Below are 25,796 nucleotides of genomic sequence, written 5' to 3' on the forward strand. Positions count from 1 at the left end.
AATGGGCGTGATTAAAAAAAAAATCTAACAACAGAAGCACTGTAAAGGAACCACTTCCTAGAGAATTTAAATTTTTCATATTATTTATTTCTCCAACTCTGCAGAAATTGTCACTTAGTATAACATCAGAGATCTATAGAATGCAAAAAATATGATACTGTGGTAGCTCTTCTAACAGTTGCTGCTTCTCCTGGTAGAACTTAAGCAAACAGGCAGGTGTGTTCCTGCTAGCATGCAGAGAACTAGTCTCTCTTACATAGCACATCTACAGAATATCCAAAACCCACTGACTTCTCAATTTCATGAAAGAGCACAAAATACAGTTAAGGTTATGTATACAAATTCATGGTTTTCCATGTTTAGATTGAATTGTTGACATGTTGTTTATTATTTTTAAATAAGTAACAATTCCTTTGAAGTTTCTCTTGCTCAAGGGAAATTTTGATTTCTGCTGACACACTGCACAGTGACAGATATGACTGCCTAACTCATAACTGTGTGTACTTCTTATTACTATGAATTACCACTTAAATTCCAGATGAATTCAAGCATTAAGCCTTTTAGATACAATTCAGGTTTTAAAAATCAAGCTAACCAAGGGGAGGAGAGGGCAACAGACAAAAATGATTATATGATTCAAGCAAGACAGAACGATACTAAGTAAGGTCTATAACTAAATCATTTAGTAATTACTAGTTTTTTAATACTTTCATAAAGAAAAAATATCGTCATGATAATAATGCATTTCCTAGATTAGCTCACTTCTACTCCCCTCACCACTCAAAGTTACTAAGGTATTTCTGAGATTGAAGAGCATTTGTTCATCAACATAAAGAGTATTGGAAAGACTTTTTTCCCCAATATTTTCTAGTTTCAGTAATAATTCTTCTACACATGTATTGTTTTTCCTTATAGCTAGCAAACGCATTTGACTTTTTCATGCATTTTGGAGGAAAAAAACCCCCCTTGGGTTTTAGATCAGTTTCCCCTACTTTCTTGACCACCATCCACTGTCAAAATATAACATGGATCATCATCCAGATCCAAGACACTTGTCAGAACTTTAATGAGGGTAGTACAGGGAACATACAAATTGCAGATCATTTTATTATGAACTCCTGGACAATATGGGAACTACTGCTAAAATACAAAAATGAAGTACTGCAGGTTTTTTTGTTCCCAATTTCAAGAACAACGTAATTTAGTCATTTATCTTTCCTGCTTTTACCTTGCAGTAAATGAAGAAAAGGGCAGTAAGAAAAAAGATACAGAAAAAAAACCTGTTAATGAATACGGAAGGTTAAAGAAAGCTCCTACTTTCTCCCTGACTAACCTATTGTCAGGTTGTATCAGTTTATGCTGCTTTCCCTTATATGCCCAATAGTCACTTATTTCAGGCAGCTTGACTGAAATCTGGCAAAGTTGCAATAATGCAAGTGTTAGATTTATATTTTGTAAGACACAAAATGGCATCCTGTGGGTTTTTTTGGTCAGCTTGCTTTTTTCTTTGCATTTTTCAGTATGTATACCTTGTCACACAAATCCAAGATTGTTGTTTTGTCATGTTTCTCCTGGGCTACTGCAAAAGGATTTGCCTTATAGTTAGAGGTCCTCTCAGCTATTATAAGCATAACGTTGACTCCACACCTGGAAAACTTATTTTTTTTAAAAAACAGCAGTGTCAGTAGAGATCACATGTGCATCCTGAGCTGCTTCATACTCTTGTGTGACAGTGTAAGGAGGGGACTGCTACCCTCACTTCCCTAGCAGCCCATAGCTTGCAGCTGCAAAGAACTTCAAAAAGCAGGAATGAAAGACCAATTTGAACTGATATGCCTAACTTCAAGCACCATAGTTTTTCTAGGGGCTGAAAGAATGAATCTTGCTGTAGGTGACTAGCAAGTATGCCTTGGACTACAGAAGACCATGAGATTTCAATTGTATCCAGCAGGGATTGATATATTGCTCATTCAAATTTGCTAAGTGACTTGGAAGTCACATCAAATATGTTAATAATAATCAATAGGTTCTGTTAATCACTATTCTTGAAAATATGCATGTATCTGAAAGTGGATCTGATGAGGAGGTCAGATAGTAAGAGAATAGTAGTCATCCATGGAAACACACTGTGACCCAGAAAACCTTCATGGAGCAAGTCTGGCTTTTCAATACACTTGATATGACCACAGAAGCGCTGCACCAAACCTCTGCTCTTCTGGAGAGCAAGAGCTATAGAGACACAGCAAATAAAGCCGGATTTGTCCAGCGAAGAACATCGTTTTGAGAAAGTGAGTTGGTGGTAGCTGCCCTGTCCAGGAAGAATTCCATGTCAAAGGGAAACAGGGAGAGGGGTTCCTCCACCAGCTTGTCCATGCTGAAAGATGTGTAAGTTCAGCCTGCAGACCACAGATGACATACTGAAGTAACTGCCGTTAGAAAAAAAAAATTTTTTTTTATTTGATACTATACAGAACATTTGGAGAGTTCAAGAAAAAGCTCTCTTCATTTTTTAAGTTCAAAAGCAAGTACAAAGAAGGTATGTGGGCAGCTCCACATCCTGAGTTGTGAGAAGGCCAGGTATGGCTAAAACGAACCAGTGTGGTATACTCCCACCAGGTAACCCTTCTGAGTTTAAATCCACAGTTGTCTTTTTTAAGATGTACACATAAAAACTTTTTAATGAGTCCATTTGCTCCACCATATTTTACATATAAGCAGCCCAAAACTTTTTACATTTTGAAGACCAAGTCTTTTTTGAAGGTGTAATTCTCTCCAGGAAAATCTCCTGAATTTGCAGGGCTTCAATCTCTAACAAACTGGTACTTTGTCTTGTCCCAGATCATGACATAGGAAAAAGATCAGGCCTCATGTGTTTATCATTCAGGAGACTTGCAGCAATGACCTTTATGCTTTGTGAGAAGCAGCATTCCTGACACTAGACAGTATTTATTACAGCAAACAAGCCTCCAGTCAGGACTTCCTATCAACAGATTTACAGTGAATTTGTGGTGAACATTCATGACAGACTACCATACTCTTGCTCATAAAAAAACAGTAGGATCACCACTGTCTCTAAAAAGGTCCTCCCTTAATTGACAATGGCAAGCTAAGCACTTCGTTGCTGGAGTTGATGGCAGTGAAAAGTAATATTGATGTGAGAGTAAAAAAAAGTAGATCTGGAGCAGGTCACCCTTCCTCTGTTCCATGCTACATGAAGCTATTTTCCTGAGATTGAGTTTCTTCCTATATATGTGCTCAGGCTTGCCCTATTTGCCAATGAACCTGGATGCTCGAGATACTGCAACTACCTTTGACATCAAGTGAGATGACAGCTTGAATCCCAGTGTTGAAGCTGAATCTTTCTTCCATACCAACTTTTTTGCAGTTATTTCAGGAGTTGCTTTTCACCTTAACAAGACGTCAGGTGATGTGTATTTATTTATAATGAGAACTCTAGAATTAACTTTTGCTGTTTCTAACATTACTTTTCAAGAAGTGGTGCATTAACTTTGCATCTCAATTTCAAGCTGCAGAGAATGACCAGCATGCCAAACACCTACTTGGAACACAGAGTTCTCTCTGGCATAAACTACTCTGCAACTGTACACATACTAAAGGCGTTCAGTCTCTTAACAGACTGGGCAAGTCTTGAGCATAACAAGGCAATGCTTGACACAGTGTATAGGAATACACAAAGAAACTCTGCATAGAAAATTAATGGGGGTGAAAACCTACAGGAAAGGGGGATCCAAAGAGTACTGTTCCGTCCAAGAGTTTTCATGGTCCACAACTTTCACGCAGAAGGTAGCAAAGTGGTTCTGGAGACTTACAGATTACTTCAGAATTTAAACTAAGCTAAAATCTAATAAGTTAACTAATACTTTATAGATACAGAACAACATTACAGTTTCCTTCTTTCTTCTTAAGAATTTAAGGACATACTCCTTCTGGGGTCAGCTTCCAGGGCGTATCTCAGAGTGGGAGGCCAGCATCACACTTGTCTGAAACAGTCTCTCTCCTTTCATACAGGTGATAGTGTACCAATGTTAGCTCCCAAAATCATTATCTGACTGTTAGCAAGGGCAGGGAGTGTTAGTTTCAGTATGCATTTTCAAGCTTCTCTTGCTATTATTAAAGAAGCTGAGCTTTGGCTACATCTTGAAGAGTTGAAACAATACATAAAGGCCTTTATGGCACCTCTTAAGTCATCCAAACAGTAGTTCAAATACAAAAAAAAAAAGCAACTGGAAATTCAATTCAAGCAATACAAGCAGGATGCAGGGGGTAAAAGTGGCATTGACAGTACTAGAGGAGTAACTCCGATGTTGTGACTTCAAGTGCATCGAAGTTTCGCATTATACTTTCAGTTGAACTAAGACTCACTTACGCTTCTACGAAGCCTCCTGAATTGTTCTGTAATTTAGAAGTTACCTTCCTTGTACTGAGAAATAGTTTTGTCTACTATCCTTTCCGTTGATTTATACTTGGGATACTCAAAGTGGAAACATAAGACCTGATAGTCAAAATCCTCAGAAATCATCTGTGCTGAAATACCTTAGTTTTGGCACATTATCAATCAGTAGAGTTCTTGGCCCTGAGTTAGGCACCTAAGGAAGCACTGCTGAGAAAACATGTGACTGAGAAGCCATGTAAAATACAGATGTAGACAGGTATTTGATTATAGCTCTGTTTTCACTACTAATAGACTACAGCCCATTCCCAGAACCAGGATTAACTTGGTTTTTATCTGGACTCCAAACTCAAAAGTATTTTAAACACAAATGCCTGTCTCTCATATCAATACTCTAACCAACTGGCTGCTTGCTATTGTATAAAGATATGCAACCGTAGTAAACTCAGGTGCTTTTTTTGTTCTAACTGCATTTGCATCAGAAAGCATGGCTACATGACAAGATTCTGCTTCTACAAGGCGCAAGGACATACCAATTTGACTCTTCTTTTGCATTATTCAAGACTTTGTCTTGACCAGATCTCCAGTCAGTACGCTGGGAAGCAGCACAGGCCTGCATGCTTCTGCCAGTGTGCCTGCACTGTGCTATAGACACCATCAGGACCAAAAAACATTTGAGGATCCATTTGGAAAGCGTCACAGACATGTAAATGTTAGCTCTAACACCTACAGAGGCAGAAACATGCTTCAATTTCATGAGTACATGATTTGATGGTGGCAATTAAAAAAGAGGGGATAAAACCAGCAAGCAGCAGCATTGTGATTGAACATCCCTTGCACAGTTTGGCCTTTGACCTTATAAATCTAATTCCCAAAGGCACTTAATAGCTTCACTGATGCTTTAGAGCACCTGGCAGTCCTAAGACAGGCCCCTCTCTGAGGGGTGGAAATTCAACTGGCAGAGAAAAAGTCTGCCCAGTCATGGGGACATTAGAGACATTGAAGAAGCAATACAGTGATGTTACAGAAGATTGTTGCCGAGCCATTTTCAGCAGAATGGGTATGAGCAGCGAGCTGCACCACCACACACCTGCAGAAGGCTGATCTGCTCAGAACTCTCACAGCAGAGGCAAGATCTAATGATTTTCAAAAACCTCACTAGGAAAACCCTAGAGCTTCCTGGCTGTATGGGCAAGTTAACAGGACTGTAAAGAGAAAACAGTGCCCTGGAGTAGCTGGATAAGGTGGGAAGGGTCGAGGAACCAATGATGCCCAGGTAACATTTAAGCCACAAGGAAAGCTGTGGGTAGGCTTGCCCTTATCAAGAAGGGGAAGCAAGCAGAGCACGTAAAGCCCCTTTCCCCCCAACGTCCAAAGAAAGTCAGAGATTTACTCACGCGTGAGACGTTCCCGGAAGCCCGACTTCGGTCCTTCCTACGAACCCGCCCCCCTCCAGCCCGCCGCTCCGCACCCCTGGGCCGCAGCCGAGCCGCTTAACGCAACGCCCGGCCGGGACGAGGGAGCCGGCGGCCACGCTCAGCCCCGGCGGCGGCGGCGCCCCCACCCTCACGCCTGCGGGCCGCCGCGGCCTCGCGAGAGCGCTCTCGCGCGGCGCCCGCCCCGCCCCCGCGCCACGTGACGGCCGCGGGGCTCGCGGCGGCGGGCACCGCTCCACCTGTCACTGGCTCCCGGGGAGGGGCGGCTTTCCCTCCGCCCCCCCCCAACCCGCGCGCGGCACGCCTCGAGCCCCGCCACGCGCCCGTCCGTTGGCGGGGCGGCCCGCGCGGGCGGGCTAACGGCCGCTCCCCCGCGGCTGGCAGGAAAAGTCCCTGCCCCGCTGCGAGCGGGCGGCGAAAGCCGCAGACCGGACACTGGTGCCTCCGCTTCGCAGGGCGAGTGAGGCCAACTGCCGTACCACGGGGGCTGCCCTGGCTTCGGCCGCCGTCCCGCTTCTGCACGGGCGTTACCCGCCACCCCGCCACCCCTTCGGGCGGCGGCTTCCCCTCCTCCTCCCTCCCGCGGCCCGAGCGCACGCAGCCCGAGCCAGCACCGTCCCTGCTCCCCGAGCAGGGAAGCCATTATTTCCCGGTTGTGCCAAGACCGCCACGCCCCGCGCCCCAGCCAGGGCAGGCGAGCGCGGCACGGCCCCCACCCGCGAGGCGTTAGCGAGGCCCGCTTCCTCAGCGACGTCCACTCCCCCAGCCCGGAGCCCCGTTACGCAACTCCGCCCGTGAGCGCGGCGCGGCGCAGCCCGCCCGGCCGCCCGCCTGCCTCTCCCCACCCCCAACGCCCGCCACTCCCGAAAACTGCCCCCTCCCCCGCCCAGCTCGTCCTCCGGTTTTTAAAGGCGCACGCCAAACCTGCTGGCGCTGGGTAATCGAAAAGCTCCTCTGACTGACGGCCCCCCCGGCCTCTCATAAGCGGCGAATCCCTGAAACCCCGTCCCCTCCCTCAGACGCCGACCAATGGGCTGAGGCCGGCGAGGGAGGCGGGCGCCGAAGGCCAACCAAGCCGAAGCGCAGCGGTGGAAGAGCGCTATGACTGACGTAAGTCAACAAAGGTCACGTGCGGCGCCGCGGAGGCGGCGATTGGCTGCGTGGGCCCGGGCGGGCGGGCGGGGAGGGGGGGTCACGGTGGCGGCGTGGGGTTCGCTGTGTGACACAATTACAACAACTTTGGGCAGCTGCTGGGGAAGTTTGTACAGGCGGCAAACACACCCCGCGCGGCAGGGCGGGCGGGGCCCCTGTCACCCCGGCTCCCCGCACCCCTCGCCGCCGGGGCGAGCGGCGCCGCGGCGATGTAAACACCGCTCCGCCGCCATCCGCCGCAGCAGCCGCCGCCTCCTCCTCCTCCTCCTCCCCCCCCCCCTCCCCCGAGTCTCCAGCGCTGGGGCTCCCTCCCTCCCCCCTCCCTCCTCCTCCGAGCAGCGGGGCTTCCCCCCGCCTCCCTCCCTCTCCCCTCCCTCCCTCCCTCCCTCCCTCCCCCTCCCTGCCGGCTGTTGTTGTTGTAATAAAAGTTGTGGTGTGTGTGTGTGTCGGGCACCCCGCCCCGCCCGGCGCTGGGGGGTGTTGGGGGCGCGCAGGGGGGGGGGTTGCGATCGTGAGTTAATTACGCTGCGTTTCCATGAAATCGTGCGGAGTGTCGCTCGCCGCTGCCGCCGCCTCTGCTGCTCCTTTCGGTGATGAGGAAAAGAAAATGGCGGCGGGGAAAGCGAGCGGCCAGAGCGAGGAGGACTTCGCCAGCTTGACAGCCGAGGAGAGAGAAGCCCTATCCGGCCTCGACAGGTACCCGCTCCCCACTCCGCCCCGGCCGCCTCCGTGTCCCGGCTCGGCCCGCGCTCCCTCCGTGTCCCCCCCCTCCCCTGCCCGCGGCTCCCCGCTCGGGAGTGCGTGTGTGCCCGTGTGCGGGCTCCCGGCCCCCGCCGCCGCGCTCTGCCCTTGCCCGCCGGGAGCGAGCCTGCCTGCCTGCCCGCCCGTGCGGGGGGCTGACTCTCGCTAACGCTTGTGCCTCTCTCCCCTCCCTCCCGCCCGCTCCCCTTCTGCAGCCGACTCTTCGGATTTCTGAGGCTTCATGAAGATGGCGCCAGAACGAAGGCCTTGCTGTTAAAGGTAAGCGCGAGGGTGGATGTGGAGCGGGGCTGGGGGGGGAAGAGGGGGAGGGGAGGGAGCCGGCCCGGCCCAGCCGCCCCCTCCCTCCGGTCCCCCGGGTCCACACGGTGAGTGTGTGCGTGCCAGTGTGCATCTGGGTGCGGGGGGGGGGGGGGGCACCGCCACATCCGCGGGCGCACGTCCCCGCAGGCGGCAGGGCGCTCCGCCTCGCCCCCCGCCGCTGTCTCCCCACGCGTCGCTGCCGCCTTTGCCCCTTCCCCCCCACCTCCCCCCCCCGCGTAGTCAGAGCGGCCCCAGGCGGGGGAGGGAGCCGAGCGGGGCCGGGTGTGGGACGAAGGGAGTGCGGCCTTGCGGGCTCCGCTCCGGACACTTTCCGTGTGTCCGTCCAGCCCCGGGACGGGAAGGTGCCTGCGCGCCGGGGCCGGAGCCCGGGGCCGGGAGCAAACGCCAAGCGGCGCGGCGGGGCGGGGGAGGGGGCGCGGGGGCGGCAGGGAGGGGGAGGAGGAGGAGGTGGTGGCGGGGGGGGGGAGGGAGGGCGCGCGCGAGGCGCTGCTGACGTTGGCCTCTCCCCGGACCCTCCCTCGTGATTTTCGCCCCGCGCGGTGGGGGCTGGCGGCTGCGCGCGCCCTGCCCGGCGGCCGTTGCGCCTCGCGGCGCGGCGGGGGGAAAGCTGACCCGGAGCCGGAGGGAGCGGGGGGCCCGGGCCGGGCCGGGCCGGGCCGCGGTGGGGCGGGCGCGGCGCTGAGCGGCTCCCGGACCCTGTCGCCGAGTGACTTGTTTACTCTCCGGGCCCGGCTGCCTCCAGCGTGCCAGGTCCTCGCCGAGCGCCGTGTCCCGCCCGCCGGGCTCCCCGCCGTCCCCGCCGCCGGGCGGCTGACAGAGAGCGGGACAGCCCGCAGGTTGCTGGAGCCTGCCCGGCCTTTTGAGAGGGATGTTTGTTTCTGTGAAAAGTTGTTGGCCCTGTCATTTAGTTAAGTAATGGCTGCTCCTGTCGGCCCAAGATGGCCGGACAGGGAGGAGAAAGAGAAAGGGGGGGAGGTAAACACGAAACAAATACCGGGAACGAATATGCACGTCGCCTGGAGAGTGCAGCCCCCGGTGAACGTTGAGGGAAACTCTCCTGCGCATTGCAAGTTCTTTCTGGGTGCTTTCCTGCTGCAGGCAGGGCGTTTGCAGCACCGGTGTCCTTCTTATCAACCTGTAGCACATTCTGCTGCCCATCCGTAAGCTATTGACAAAGGCTGCGCAGGCTGAGTGTCTGCTTGTTGTATTTAAAGACTAAACGCGAAGAAAACCTTTGGGTAACAGAATGAGTCGAACTGTTTTTAAAATACCACACGGTTGAAGCAGGGGACTGTGTTCTTCTGGTTTCTGCTTTCTGACTTGTTCCTGTCAGCAGCGTTGCATTTGACACTTTGTTCATCCTATTGTTGTGCCCGTGCTATATGCTGATATTTTCATGTGATTTTTTTTTTTCTGTTGCTGGTCTTGGTTGATCTGAAGACCCAACTCTAAAGCATGTTGAATTCAGTAGCCTAGGCCCTTACTTGTGTTCGGATGTTTATTTCTGGCATGATTGGAAAAGCTCAATGTCAGGACGTGGGGGGAGGGGGGAGAGATGGAAGTAAAAGCAAGTACACTTTTCTTTGTGCTTATATTTAAAAAAACCTTGTGGTTTCCTTTTGATTTTCAGAGTTATTTATAAAAGTACTTCTTCCAATAAATCAAAAAGGTAGGGGAGTGACACGTCAGACCAGTTAAATAATGTACGTTAACTGTTAGTGGACCAGAATTAATGTCTGCTCTGTGAATGCTGTTGAGGCTATCAGAAACATTAGAGAGAATCATATATGGGATAGAGCTTAAGGATGCCAGATAGGAAATAAAAGCATCATATGTAATTAGATAATCTTGTCACATAACATCACTAGCTTAAGTTCTATTTTGCGTACTGTAAAATTAAGTAATGCAGGCAGCAATTCAGCATATTAGTTGTGTTTTGAGTCCTTTCTTGCATATAATGCATTTTCTTTTTTATGCCAGTCGATTAAAGTTTTAGTATATACAGTCAGTCTGTTTGAGAGGATTGAAGTTGTGGGGCATTTTGGTAGTTTTGAAGTATATTTCTAGAGATAGCATTGTATGTTCTCATACTGTATCAATGTATGACCCCATGCAGCGAATACTAAAAAAAACCCCAACAACCAAACATTTTACTATTTCACCTCAGTTTTCTGACAGTGTTTTGGACATGTATGGATTGCACACTAACTCATGAAGCATGTTCTTCATAAAACTTGTCTCTGAGAAAAATAGATAGTTAAGGAAGTAGAAAGATTAAAATGTTACTGTTCAGTGCAAAGATGTTTGAGAGGAATTTCTTGGCTTGAACCAGGTTTGGTTTTGTTTGTGCTTTTTATTTTCAGGGAATGTGCACGTGTTTCAATTACTGGTACCGATAAGTAAGAAACTGTTATTTTTAAGATGTTTGTTACTTAAACAATTCCTTTGCTGTGTGTGTGAAGCTTCATACAGTCTACGCTGTACGGGAAGGTTTAGAGTAACTAATCTAGCAAATCACTTTAATTCCATGTAACAGTTATTTTTATTGTAGAAAATGTGGCCATATATATGTATGTTCATTTAATTAATAGGTTTTAGAGCGATAGTAACAAAATCTTTCCTTTTGTGCGTGGAGCAACAACAGCTAACAAAGACCCTAGACTCCATAATTATGAAATCCTAACTGACTGATTTAAGAATCTACAAGCCAGTGTGTTATAAAGTAATGCGAGATTTATGTGCAAATATAGCAGGTAAGGAAAACCATTGTATCATGTTTCCAGAGGAATCCTTCACAAAGGCAAAAATTTATCGGTACTCCCCTCGATGCGAGAATAGTACACCTGCTATTGAACCTTTTAAAAAGGCAGGCTTTAGTGGCGTCTCTTCAGTGAGCGCCTGACAGGGTTCCCTGGTTACCTGTGGTAGGAGCAGTGTACACGTCTGAGGAGACTGTCGGGGGTGGGGGGAGGTGAGCTCCTGGGTTGCAAGTGTTGAGGGAACGGCTCTGTTACCCGGACAGGTACTTGTGCGGCAGCATCATCATTCTGTTGTGGGCTTAAATTCGGGGCCTCGATACGAGGAGGTGCTACTCTCGTTTTTACTGGGGTTCACTCGGCAGGAGGCAGTGCGTTGGCTTGAGCCGCTTGCAGGCCGACCAGGAGATTTCATGAAGCCTTTGCGGTGTGAACTCTGGTTTAATGAAGCCACACCCTGACAGAGTTTAATAACAAGAAATCTGGGGTCTCTTTCAGGGATGGAGGAGGCTTCATGTCTGGAGCTTTAACATAGCTGTGGGTTTTATTTATGTTCCAGGTCTGGACTGCAGTCCCCCTTTTTTGGTAGTTTTGCTTTGTAGAATGTATGGCTGTAGTATTGTGAACTAAACTGAGTCGTGTTGCTGGGTGTAGCAAATCAAAAGAGCAGATAAGACATCGGATCCATACAATTTTATGAATTATTGAAGATACAGACTAAAGGTCAGGAATATTGTATTGTTGCTCCATGTATTGGATATGTGATAAGCCAGAAGAAATCAAACTTTCCTGTAATGGTGTACATGCTGTTAGTATGTGTGACAGAGGAATAGAATTTTTTGTTGCCAAAACTTTTGTATTTATTTTGCAGAAAAGGAGCTTGAAAATCATAGTTTGCAGCTAGTGTGGTTTTGGAGGAGAGGAGAGGAAAATTGAAAGAGAGGTCACCTTTCAAACTGGTTGAAATGCTGAAAATCCAATGTAGCCAGTCTTGTATAGGAGAAAGTGCTCACTGTTATGCTTCTGTAGTTGACAAGAACATTAAGGTGAAGGAGCGGAAAAAACCCCAAAACAAAATCCCTGCTGTTATCTTGATGTCTCGTTCTCCCAGGAAGACGTTCTCGCTGGAGGTGAAGCTTAAAGATTACTTGGGGGTGGGAGGGGGAGGACATCTATTGTATTGGAAGTGAATTGCAAAGCATTTCCTTTCTCTTCCTTCCTTCCTTCCTTCTTTTTTTTTTTTTTTTTAATGGTACTTCCAGTGTTTAGCCAAAGTTGACTTTCTTTCAGTGACAAACCTTCGTTTCATAAGCTATAATTATTTGGCTTCTATACAGATTTAGGTTGATGTAGCTAGTCTAATGTATTGGGCATAAGATGCTTGTTAATTCCTATTCATTGAGTTTAATCATTTTGTCATATCCTGTAGACAAAATTTGAAGCATGTTTCCGTTTAGAAGTATTGATGTTGAAGTCGATTTAAAGCAAGATGAAGTAGTTCCATGCAATATGCCAGGTTTTGGTCTCTGTGTTACCTCTTGTGGTTTTGCAGCCCTTTTGTTTTCCAGCTGATTTTAAAAATGGAATTTCCTTTGTGTAAAGGCCACATGTGTTGACAAAATTAACAAAGTGATTATCTGTGCTTTTATTAAGCATACAAAATAAGTGCACAGTGACAATATTCTTTCATCTTTCTTATAATTGTAGGTGTTGGCTTGTTTAAAAATAGTTCCGGACAGTGTGAATTAGTATATATTGACTTTGTCCCTTTAGTGTTGACATTAATGTTAATTTTCTACTAATCTATAATTAAATATCCTCAGTTTTAATTATAACAGACTGCTTGAAAAATAATTATGCAGGAAAACATTTCGGCAGATTAGTCTAGGTGTAGTAAAGTTGGGTTTTTTTTAATAACTTTGGAAATGTTTTGGCTTAATTTACTTTCATCAAAACAAAGAAATACTGCTTTAAAAAGAATTATAGTGTTTGCCTTATATAATGGCAGTGCTGGGAATTGAGAAACCGGGAATTGGTACCATGAGACATTTGTAAAGCATTCCAAGGAGTGGGCAGCCTCTCCAATTTCTGTAAATTTATATCTGAGCTGTTCTTTTATGTTTTTTAAAACTACATTCTGCATTTCTTATTATTTATTATCTAGCATACTGTCTGTTAATGTGGAACAAGTTGAAGTTGGTTAAAATTTTGTAAGTTGTGTTATGGGTGGAACTGGTTTTCTAGCCTTTCATGAAGGTGTCTGGAAGTGGAAGGATTTGAAGTACAAATGTTAAGTGTGTTTATTGGATAATTGGGACAGAGGTATAGATTTTTGAAGATCAGTACTTTTCTGTATGCAACTTGGGCTTTGTGTTAATAGGGTAGGGTTTTTTAGGATCCAATTAAGGTATAATGAATGACATATTCTATAGTTCATGGCTGTACCATGTTTATACTTTGAAATTACAATTACAGTCTGTGTGATATTTATGTATCCTGGTACTTAAAGACTTAGTTATAGGTTTGCAATATTTGTACTTCATCTGGTATTAAAAACAACTTTTTTATATGGAGATTACACAGTACTTTTTGTTTAAGTATGAGATATGTGGCATGTTTTGATACTTTCAAAACTAGTGTTCGAGGCGTATTTCTTTAAAATAGTGTTTTTTATTGCTCAAAACATACGTTTTTGAATGTTTTGGATGTTTCCGAAGTTTAAAGTGCAGTGTTGTTACTACTTCCCAAAGGCAAGGAAATTGATGAAGTTACAAATGTTACAGTTGCATTTTAATATGTTAATGAAAAGGCAAGGATGGACCTCATCTCTGCAAACAACGTGCTTTTGTAGTAGTGTAGTTAGGATTGCAGGACAGCTAGCATATTGGTATTTGCATTTCAGTAAGCTTTATGTTCGCTATCAGGAGGCTATTAATAGGGAATACAAGATAAGATTTTCCTTTGTTATAGTAGCTTCTCATGTTTCTTATGGAATAAATGTTACATATTGTAGCTTCTAAGTACTGGTCTACTGAGTCTGGAGGCTGAGTCGTCCATTTCTTTAAGTGACACATATGCACAGACTTAAGATAATTCATGCCCTACTGACTTAATAATCAAACAGACAAGGTGGGCAGCAATTCAGGATGAAGAAGAGAGAGAAATATTATTGTGTTTTAGCAGCTGAGGAATAGAGGTTCTGATAAATTATTTAAATTTTGAAAGTGTGAAGCAAACCTGTGGGAAGGATGGGACACAATTGTTTTCCTTCAATTCCATTCCAATAATTTAACCACTGAAATCCTTCCATTGATCCATTTGTGCATCATGATACTCGTGGACTCTAGCTTTCAAATTTCTATACAGGTAATCTCAGGTACCATATGTGAAGAAGAAATAGACAACCTAAAGCTTTTGTCTATACATAGTATTCAGGTGTGCTTTCTGCTTGTGAAAAGCATGGCGCTCTGCCTCTTGCCAGCCTTTATATCTGTTTGTTCACTGTAGTAGGTTGAGTGGACTTGATAATTATAGAGGTGAGACTATCTGCAAATGGTGATACCATCTGAAGTAAGTGTTGAAAGCATCATCTAAAAGCTATACCATGTGTTTGTTACACCATTTTAGAAAAGAGTAGATGTTTCATGCTTGGATAACTGTGTGTGTAGAACCATTTGTTTTCATTATGTTAGTAAGATGATACAAAATTAAGGAGAGTCATGGAAAATGTTTACAGCTATAAAGTGATTTTATACTGATTAACATTTGTCACAAGACTTTCCAGTACCAGAATTATATGCCATAGTCCACTGTTGGTCTTTATTATCCCACTGAGAATTAGGCAAACTTATGTTCTGTGGAGAAATTAAGCTTTGGTTTCCAGCCATACAGATTCATGAGTTAAACTTCAGGTTGATCTCTGGTTAGCGAACGAATATTATTGTTCTTGGTCCTCAACTGATACGATTTTTGGTAATGGGAGGGATTTTGCAGTATTTTCAACAGACTGAAAGGGAAGGAAGTGTGTGTATTTGTAGTTTGAGAATACTAAAATAGTTGTGTAAAAACTAGTTACTGCTGTAAAGGGCTTAGATCAGCTTCTGCAGAAATGAATTGAGCAGATGGGCTGTGAGTCTGAGGTGAATACATATTTGAGCTAGGTGGCAGGTTTTAGTATTGGTTCAGATAATTCCAGAAGCTGAGCCATTATCATGCTCACTCTGAGTGCATTTAAGTGTATGTATACAACTTCCAGTCCTTTAGTTTCACATCTGTCTTGTATTTTACACGTACAACTCATGTAAGTTACTTTTTGTTTTACCTCCCTTCTTGGTGAGGTTCTGCAGCTATGGTGTTCGAAGTGTAATGTTTTAATAATGTATCTTCACAATTAAAAATTGAAGTAATGCTCATTGAACTTCAGGTGTCATTATAGAGACCAGTTGACTGTCTTTGTTACAAATGTTAACAACGTTAATCTTGTTCACTAGCAGAATACTTCTTTGTAGTTAAAACGAGACAAAATCGAACTAAGTGGTCCTGTATGGAGTCCTGCAGAAGGCTGCCAGGATTTGAATAGGTGTACCTGAGAGGATAATCTTGGTACCTTACGGAACATTTTTGTTATGAGGAAAGAGAGGAACTGCGTTTGATATAGTCTAATCTGAGTTTGTTCAACCAGGGAAGTTCTGTAAAGCAAGAGAAAATAATTAAATATTTTATTACAGGTTTCTGATTTACAGATAGGCACGTTAAAGAAATAGCTGTAGTAGTTGTAATTCCTCTTGTGGAAAGGCTGTTTTCAAGATTGACCTGTTTCAAGACTAGTCTGTTGAAAGCTTGTTTTCAAGACTAGTTCTACTGATACTGTCAAAAGTAGTATGGGCCATTTGATAGTTTGCTTGTGAACCTAATAAAGTTTGTTGAATGGTACATTTTTAAAATGAGCCTCTGTTTGTCAACATTTTGCAGTGGATCAGGTATTACTCTTGATACTGAATAGCATTCTTCGTATCTAAAGAATGATAGGAAAGTATTCTTTCTGTAAATAAAATACTGTGTTAATGAACAAAAAGCCCCTTAAGTGTGTTTGGGAGTTGAATATTCTTTCTCAGATACTTTTACTTTAGAGTATGAGAGGATGCATGGATTACCATCAGAGCTGTTTTGACAAAATAGCTTCCTTTATGGTTCTTGTATTTGCTACGTAGCGTTCATGGAAGAAGCTTGTTTAATTAAGATGTAGAATTAAGAGCTCATTTATAGTTTTGTAAAGGGAGTGACTAAAAGTGTGTTATGAATTACAACCAGAACACTGTATGTCTACATATGAACTTCCTTTGTGGTAAGTTGTTAAATTAATTGTTGTTTGTTAAAATGGCTCTAAGTCATTTCCTTTTCTCACAGTGGCGTTTTGAGGATTATGATTCACTTCTCAATATAGATTGGTTATTAAAGTCTAAAGCAGATTGAATTGTGAATGTGCTTTTCATTAAATTTCTGGTTGCATTTTGAGAATTTAAAAATTCTGAACAATTTCAGGGTATCATTTTCAGCATTAGTCAAAAGATCCAGTTCAACGACTTCTAAAATAGAGCCAATAGGTCTCTTTTTTTTGGTAGTATTACGTTACTTCCATTGCAGTTGCCATTTTAACTTTTTATTTAAGCACTGTTTTCATTATCTTATGATTTGAAAACTTACTTGCACAACAATCTAGAGTAGACTAATGAGTCGAAGTTAAGGCTTTAGTTTTATGTATTTTTCCTCTAGGTAACAATTTTAAGTACTCTCTCTGTTGCTTCTCATATGTGCTAGCAAAACCATTTTTGGGCCTGTGTGATGAATCAGGCTGGAGAACTGATTCAGATAAAAACTAATCTAGTAAAAGTGGAAAACTCATTAGTTTTAAATAACCAATACTGAAGGTTAGTACTAAGACAAAGGTTTTAGATTTTAGAAGAGCAAACTTCAGCTTGCTCAGAGCTCAGTTGGGAGGGATTCCGTGGGAAGCTTCCATGGAGGATAAAGGAGCTAGTGAGTGCTGGGAGTTTTTCAAGAATGCTCTCCTGGAAGCACAAAAACAGTTCATCCCCTTTAAAGGTAAGGGAAGTAGGTGGAGCAAGAGACCCCCTTGGCTTAACTGCAAGCTTCTGAGTCTGCTCAAAACCAAAAGGGAGGTGTACCAGAGATGGAAAAGCAGACGAATACCCGTTGAGAACTACAGGGGCATTGCCAGGGCGTGCAGAGATGCAGTTAGAAAAGCAAAAGTTCAGCTCGAATTGAAATTGGCCAGAGATGTCAAAAACTGCAAGAAAGGGTTCTTCAGGTACATAAACAACAAGCAGAAACCGAAGGAAAATAATGGCCCGCTGTTAAACAGGAGAGGTGAATTAGTCACCAACAATGCTGAAAAGGCAGAGGTTCTCAACGCTTCCTTCACCTCTGTCTTTACCAGCACTGTTGGGCCCCAGGCCTTGGGAGCAAAAATCCAGGTTGATGCAAACACAGACCCACCGTCAGTGAAGGAAGAGTTGGTATGTGAACTATTACAGGAGCTTGACCCCTACAAATCGATGGGCCCTGACAATATCCAACCGAGGGTTTTAAGACAGCTGGCTGATGTCATTGCGAGGCTGCTCTCCATAATCTTTGAGAAGTCGTGGAGATCAGGGAACGTCCCAGAAGACTGGAAGAAGGCCAATGTCACCCCCATCTACAAGAAGGGCTTAAAGGAGGATCCAGGAAATTATAGGCCCATCAGTCTTACTTCAGTCCCTGGGAAAGTTATGGAACGAATCCTCCTGGGGGCTGTCACAAGTCAAATGAAGCGCATGATTGGGAAAAGCCAGCATGGATTCACCAAGGACAAATAGTGCTTGACAAACTTGATCACCTTCTACGACGAAGTAACCTGCTGGGTTGATGTGGGGTGAGCAGTGGACGTTGTCTACCTGGATTTCTCCAAGGCTTTCAATACGGTTTCCCACAGCCTTCTCCTAGAGAAACTGATGCGTTACGGTCTGGACAAGTGGTCTGTGTGGTGGGTGGGGAATGGGCTGACAGGCCACACCCAGAGGGTGGTGGTAAATAGCTCCTTTTCAAACTGGCAACCTGTCACGAGTAGGGTCCCCCAGGGATTGATATTGGGCCCACTGCTGTTTAATATCTTCATAAGTGATCTGGATGATGAGATGTCCTGGTTTCTGCTGGGATAGAGTTAATTTTCTTCCTAGTAGCTGGTACAGTGCTGTGTTTTGGATTTACTATGAGAATGATGTTAATAACACACTGATGTTTTCAGTTGTTCCCAAGTAGTGTTTACACTAAGTCAAGGATTTTTCAGCTTCTCATGCCCAGCCAGCAGGAAGGCTGGAGGGGCACAAGAAGCTGGGAGGGGACACAGCCAGGCCAGCTGACCCAAACTGGCCAAAGGGATATTCCATACCATATGACATCATGCCCAGTATATAAACTGGGGGGAGTTGGCTGGGAGGGGCCAGTCACTGCTCAGGGACTGGCTGAGCATCGGTCAGCGGGTGGTGAGCAATTGCATTGTGCATCACTAGTCTTTCTTGGGTTTTCTCTCTCTCTCTTTTCGTTATCTTCCTTTTCATTACTATTCTTATTATATTTTTTTATTTCGATTATTAAACTGTTCTTAACCCATGAGTTTTACTTGTTTTTGATTTTCCTCCCCATCCCACCGGGGGGAGGGGGGCAGGGGGCGGGGAGGAGTGAGCGAGCGAGCGAGCGGCTGCATGGTGCTTAGTTGCTGGCTGGGGTTAAACCACGGCAATGGGACCAAGTGTACCCTGATGAAGTTTGCTGATGATACCAAACTGAGTGGGGAGGTGGACACTTTGGAAGGGAGAGCCACCCTGCAGGAAGACCTGGATAGGCTGGAAGAGTGGGCTGACAAGAACCTTATGAAGTTCAACAAGGACAAATGTAAGGTCTTGCATCTGGCAAAACATAATCCAGGAGTGCAGCACAGGCTGGGATCTGCCTGGCTGGGGAGCAGCTCTGTGGAAAGGGACCTGGGGGTCCTGGTTGACAAGTTCAGTATGAGTGAACAGTGCGCTGCTGCGGCAAAGAAAGCCAACAGGGTGCTGACTTGCATCAACAAGGGCATCACCAGCAGAGCTAAAGTCGTCATTATCACGCTCTACTCAGCGCTTGTCAGGCCACACCTGGAATACTGTATTCTGTTTTGGTCCCTGCTATACAAAAAAGATGTGGACAGGCTGGAGAGGGTCCAAAGAAGGGCCACAAAGATCATCAAAGCCCTCCATATGAGGAAAGGCTGAGAGAACTGGGTTTGTTCAGCCTTGAGAAAAGAAGGCTTAGGGGAGACCTTATCACCATGTTCGAGTATTTAAAGGGTGGCTACAAAGAAGATGGAGACTCCCTGTTTACAAAGAGTCACATGGAAAAGATGGGGTTAATGGGTCCAAGTTACTCCTGGGGAGATTGCGATTGGACACGAGGAAAATTTTTCACAATGAGAACAATCAGCCATTGGAATAATCTCCCTAGGGAAGCGGTGGATTCCCCAACATTGGACACTTTTAAGATTTGGCTGGACAGGGTGCTGGACCATCTTGTGTAGACTGCTTTTGCCAAGAAAGGTTGGACCAGGTGATCCTTGAGGTGCCTTCCGACCTGGTATTCTATGAATACAGTTCATTGTGCAGGCTCAAAAAAGGCTATACAGATGCTTTAAGAGAGAGAGAGAGAGATTTGGGAGGCTGGGGTGGGTCCTGCTTACTGTGACACTGTTTCTGTAAGGAGTATTTATAAAACTATTGCTGAAGCAGAAAGATTTGCTCCCTTATTTTCTTATGGGGGATGGCATTATATATATTTTGGAAGTACAGGTTGCCAGGATTATATTTCTTTTTGGAGAGGAGGGATGGAATAAGCGCAGTGGCCCAGCTTCATTACTCTCTGAAGGAAGACCTAGTATTTTGTGAAGTTAGTCTGCCACTAGGAAACTTAGGACAGGTTCAGATCTGAACATAGGTGCAGCAGCAGAGAATGCCAGAACATATGTAACAAGGACTGTAGAAGAAAACAAAGTCTTTTTTTATGAAGCTGTTTTATGTCATTGCAGACATGGCTCTGAAAGAAGGAAAGATGCTGAGGGATCTAGGTTGAGTACTTCATGAATTATGTTTGAACCTATGCCTACTGCAAATCAGGCATCCATTTGATTTAGGGGAAGAGGAGAAATGAAACAGTGTTCTGGGAAGGTTTTTTAGAATATAGTGTTAGAATAAAAGGAAGAGATTTTCAGTTAAAGGAAGTGGAGGAAAGGTTGAAGAAGGATACTTATGAGATTAGATGTGAGGAAGAGTGGGAAACGAAGGAATTAAATGGGTGACATAGTGATGCAGACAAGATTGGGGGGGTAGGGGGGCACGGGGGTGGCAGTGGAAATCATAGTATATTTATTCTTTCCAGCAGCTACCTGAGTCTTGTTCCTGGATACCGTCTAACTGTTACTGCTAACTTAAAGTAGCATTTAAGCTCTTGATGGTGCTGGTCCCTTCCTCAAAAGGTTTTAAAAACAAGGTAACCAGGAACAAAATAGAGATAGCAAAATTGAGGAGGGTTTGTGGAGGATGTGAAAAAGCTTAGTAAGAGTTATATGCTGTAAGTTCTGAATATAACAGTGCCTCTGCTCTCTCCCATTTTTGAAATAAAAGTAAGGCATGGTAGAGGAAGCTGCTTCTTTAACAGAAGCATTGGCTGCATTGTCTATGTCTATCTTCTACTGCTGCTTCCCTTTTTCCTCCTTACCCCCCAAGGAGGGGAAAAATAAAGAAACCTACTGCTTCTGCTCTTTCCTCAAGGTGAAAATGAAGGCCAAGAACTGTCTTGTGTCTGTTCTTGTGTCATGTTTTGCTGCATTTAGATTTGAAGGATAAAGAAAGCTGAGCAAGTATGGAAGACATAGGTGGATATGTTAAAAGGGCAAGAAATAGTTTGAAATATGGAATTGAAAGCCTGTGTAAGGGAGAATGATGCTGATCTAGAGAATGTAACGGTATAGTTTAATGCAACAAAGTGTAGAAAGAGTGTAAGATAAAGTGGAAGGATGAGAAAAATGGAGAACATCCAGTATATAACATCATAAAGCATGTCATAAGCAATCTCTGGTAGGAAAGAAAAAATGGAATGATATTGCGAAGAATAAAGAAGTACAAAAATTGAGTACATTGGTTGGTAAACTTTAATGGAGCTTCTGGGCATGTTACAAGTACAGTAATTAAAGGTAGATTACACACAGCATGGTTCTTAAAACTATACGTTCTTAGTCTTTGGTGTGGTGCATAGAAATGTATTGTTTTCTGAGTATTTTTAATCTCTCCTGGGTTTTAGTGGTTGGAAGGGCAGAGCCTTTGAATTTGTGATTTCATTCACACTTGAACATTATAAGTTTTCAAAGATGGTAGACTACAAAATTCATTGAAGGGCTATCTGATTTCAAGTGTTACCTGTTAAAAAGATCAACAAATTAGGCTTAAGAGTCTTTTTTGCTTCTTAACCAAATTTTTTTTTTCTTGTTTTTAAGAAGAAATGAGTGTTTATTTGTTCCTTTCTTAAAGGAAAGAGTGAGTATAGCTTTTACTTTTTATAATTTCTGAAAGAGAATCCCTAGTTAGAAACTTTTCAGCTGATTTTTAATCAGAACAGTACATACTCCTCTAATCCTTGCTTAAGAGGTGGGGAAATAAATTAAAAAAAATGTTGTGCATGAAAACAAAACTCTAAGCGTTAGACAGTATGAGAGATGCATGTCTGAGCCAGCCTCTTCTGGCATCTTTATGAAAATCCTCAAGTATACCTTTAGCATAGGAGCACATGTAATTTGATTAGCAAGTTAAGTTTTTGTAGTGGAGGGCTGTCTTAACTGTAGTTACTATGTGGAGGAAATTAATAGTTGAAATGGCTTTAATGCCTCTTCTGGTTATATGTGGGGAGGATTTAGAGGTGTTTATGCTTATAGCAGAGTTCATTTTTGTTGCCTAAGTAAGATGAGATTACAGAGACCATCAGAGTCCATGTTAACTAATGAGCGGAATAAGGTCTCATTTTCAACCTTAAAAGGGCTCTGTTAACTTACAAGTTCATGTGTTAAAAAATTTATTAGTTTTGACAGTTTTCTGGGATTAGTTATACACTGTCCATCTTTGCTGTCTCAGTGGGAATTTTTTCTATGTGTAGTCTCAATACAAGACATTTTAAAAAGTTTATATAAATAATTTGAAAAAGGTATTAATGGTTGAATGGAACCTGGAAAGGAAACATTTGTTATGTTAAAAAAAAAAAATGGAAAGCACAGCAAAAGCTGTATTGTAGTATGGAAATCTATTGTAGGGGAGGCGGATATATGTGGGACAGTCGGAAGAATTGTGGAAGGTTGTGTAAGGTTTCCTTAGGTAATTGTGTGTGGTAGGGATATGATTGTTGCATAGGACTGTGATGCCTAATCTTGAAGATTGTCTTCAGTTAATCTGGGAATGTAGGTGTGTTCCAAACTGTATGAAGAAAAAGCTGGAATTGGAATATCGCAATCTATTTATTCCCTGCCAGTAGCAATCAACAATCAAATTCCCTGCCAGTAACAATGTCATCTTAAGTTGTATTTTTCTTTATTAGTTGATTTTCTTCCCCTGTGGCAGCTTGTTTTTTGCTTTTGAATGGTAGGATGTTTTCCTGTGATGCCAGTTGCAAACTTCGAGCTTGCTTGCATTGTGGCCAAAAAACTGAGAACAATGATGACTCCGTTATATCCAGTGAGAAAGGAATCTTTTGTACTACTTACTTTTAATTGCTAATTAAGCTAAGTCCTTGGTAGTTTGAAAGAATGGAATAGTTTATGCCCTCCACTTTAGAGCAGTATTTGCTACTCAGTTGCAGAGAATGATGGAAGGGGTGATTTTTATTATGATTTCTAGATGAAAGTGACCTTCCTGAGAAAGTGAAAATGGGTAGGAGCCCTCATTTTGCACAAGAAGCTCTCAGGATTCAGGGAACATGTGGTGCCTGTGGAACTGAGGAGCAGCTTAGGACTTCTGTGCTGCTTGAGAAGGCCTAGCAAGACCACCTGCCCCCTCCCAAGCTCTCTATGGGTTTTGCCTGACTGCTCTGCTTCAGTGTCTGTATTTAGTGATTAAAGGTATTTTAGAATGTCCAGACAAGCAGCAGGGATCTTCTAGAAAAAGCTTGTTGATATTCAGAGATTATTTTAATTTGTTCTTGATTTTTATTAAGCAATGAGATTAGAGTGAAGCTTCCTTAATAGTGCAGCACTGGTTCCAATGCATTAGAACTCACTTATTTTAAAGATTCTTCAGCACAGGTAAGTAGGAATTTTCTAACACCAGGAAACTGTGCCTCCAGAGGAGTGGGTAAGCAGATATGCAGATTTACCAACTGAAACAGGAAAACAAGTTCCAACTACAGGTCATTTCACAACTCTTTCCTCAGGGCTTTCTCACTTCCACAATCGGAACTCAAAAATGGAACAAACATTCAAAGCAATTCATTAATAACTAGCTTAAGGTCTGTCAGGCTTCAGACAGCTGGAAAGGAGAAGGAACACACTTCTGCTCCAATGACTTAATTTTCATGATTTTTCTGTAGTATTTGAGAACCTTTCCAGAGTTTTGTCGTGTCATTGCTGAAATTAACTCATATGTTCTCATAAGCAGATTACCTGTTTCACTTAGCACCTTGTTTGCCAGTGCAAAAAAAAAAAAAAAAAAAAAATTGCTGAAGAGTAGTAGTTATCAGTACCTGTATATACTGGTACCTGGGTTTAAGAATGAGTGTACTGTCAAATTCAGATAACCTCTTTGTGTTTATGTTCACACTTGGATCTCAGTTGGACAGTAGTCCCTGCTGCTATAGCTGTGTTGGCGTTTTCTCTACCTTGGCAATCCCTACGCAGCGTATGCTGACAAAAGTTATTTTGTTAGCATCATTGCACTGTTATGTGCAATGTCAGAATCAAAACCCATTAGAGCTCTATACTGTTACCCTAGTTGGAGGGTTGAACCAAGGTGTATGATTTTTTCTTACCCTAGTGTATGAGCAGACAGAATGTGGTAGAGCTGATTTTTGTAAAACAGCAATGCTGCCTGTAGCTGGGGCCTTCATGTGCTGTTGTGATACTACTTGTATTAATTTCAGCTTTCAGTATCTTCCATGCTTTCTAAAGAATGAAAATTTCTGATCAGCCTTAAATCTTGTTGCAAATAATGTAATTTAGAGCCCAGGTCAATGTGATCTTGCTATGTTATCTCAAATGACCAGAAAAACTGTAGTGTGGTACTGTACCATGATTGCACAGGATTCGACTCTGGTTAGGACAGAATATTCTCTAGGTGAAAAATATTCTGAAGTGATAGCTTTTAAGGAAAGAAGCTCTTTCCAGAGCCATTGCTTTTTGTCCGTAATAAAAGCTGTATTACAAGTTATGTAAGTTCTTTGTTGCAACTGCTGTATCAACTTATATTTTAATTATAAGCTACTATGTTTTTCCTTGCTTTTTAACTTGGTTTGGACAAAACATTGGAAAATATACTTTGTGGATTAAATCTGCAATGTAGGAGGAATGACTAGTGTTACTTAGATGGCAGGTAGAAGAACATTATTAACAGATACATTCTTAAGATGATGCAACGTTTGTGTAACCTCATATTGCTCATTAAATTGGTAATTCATTTAAGTAGAACAAACTCTGATTTTGTTTAGAAACTAAAGAACAGGCACTAAATGAGTAGGGCACGTACCATGATACTGCCTCTCCTTCCACAGTCAGATAAGGGAATTAAATTATATTGCTACTTGTGAATAATTTTGACTCTTAGTGTAAAGGTGAGTTGTGTTACTCCTTGAAATGCACATTAAAAATGAAATGCTGGGTTTTCTTCCTTCGCATATATCAAAATCTTGGTCGGACCTCTTGCTTTGCATGTAGAACTTAAAGGAAAATTCCCTTAGCTTTGGAGAAGGGATACCTCTTGGGAGACGCTATTGCACAGCACTTGCTCAGGGGATTGAGCTGAAATGAGAGGTGACGTTTCCATTGCCAAGTGGCATTTACTGCAGAGAAGTGCCCATGAAGTTGCACTTACATGTCTGTATGAAGCTGTAGATCTGTGTAAGTTGTCTTTTCTTTGGCTGGTTAGAAACAGTTAAAGCTTAAAGCTCCATTGCTTGTGTAGTGTTGGCCTCCTAACCTCTTCAACAAGTTAACCGATTCATTTTTTATGTGTGTCCCCCTGTTGTTCACCCCTACCCCCCACCCCCGCAGCAGCATTTCTAGCTCTGCTTATCTTAAATTCTGCATGCACCTAGCCCTCTGTCACGTAAGTGTCGTGATGTGTGAGGTGTCGGTCATAAGTTTGCTTATAGTGATATGAAAGGATGGGGGGGGGGCACGTGCTCATTAATTTTAGAAAAATTAGTTTCAAACAATGTTTATTTTCAGTATTACTAATTAAATTCTTCACCTTTCCTTAAGTGTACTACTATGCTTTTTGACTAATATACGAATAAATATGCAACAAGAACCTAATTAATTGTGGTAATAGCACTTTTTAATATACTCATATATTTTAGAATGATCCTCAATAGCTTTCTCTTGGATGCTATCATGCAAGTATTTAGTGTTTTATTGCTGTGCGTGTAACCTGCTTTATCTTTGGGGAAATATCTTTAATTTAGTATCAGCTACTTTTATGCAGGCAGTATGTAAAAGCCTTCAGTTTTTGACTAGTGTTATGTCTGAGCTCTTAGCAGTCAGAGTTGTGTTCTGTGTTCTCAGTGAATGAAATGTTGAGACCTCATACCCTATAAGCTTATCTGAACTACTACAAAAGCTTTGTAGATACGGTTACCCAGAACTTTCTCCAGTGAGCAGAATTTAACTGTCCTGTGAGA

General features: G+C 43.4%; 1 protein-coding gene across 8 annotated transcripts in view; it reads left to right on the forward strand.

Moving 5' to 3' along the window:
* Positions 1-7,525: 7,525 nt before the first annotated feature.
* KDM6A (lysine demethylase 6A) overlaps positions 7,526-25,796 on the forward strand; it is a 164,041-nt gene continuing 145,770 nt past the window's right edge. For 7 of the 8 annotated variants that reach the window (XM_050900675.1, XM_050900692.1, XM_050900685.1 and 4 more), the window contains exons 1-2: positions 7,535-7,695; positions 7,956-8,019. In XM_050900675.1, the coding sequence (XP_050756632.1) occupies positions 7,535-7,695; positions 7,956-8,019 (225 nt within the window). Of the gene's footprint in view, positions 7,696-7,955; positions 8,020-25,796 lie in introns of all 8 variants that reach the window. The other variant, XM_050900719.1, reaches the window with a different exon arrangement.

The sequence above is a fragment of the Gymnogyps californianus genome, chromosome 1, assembly GCF_018139145.2.
Source record: "Gymnogyps californianus isolate 813 chromosome 1, ASM1813914v2, whole genome shotgun sequence".
Lineage (NCBI taxonomy): Eukaryota > Metazoa > Chordata > Aves > Accipitriformes > Cathartidae > Gymnogyps > Gymnogyps californianus.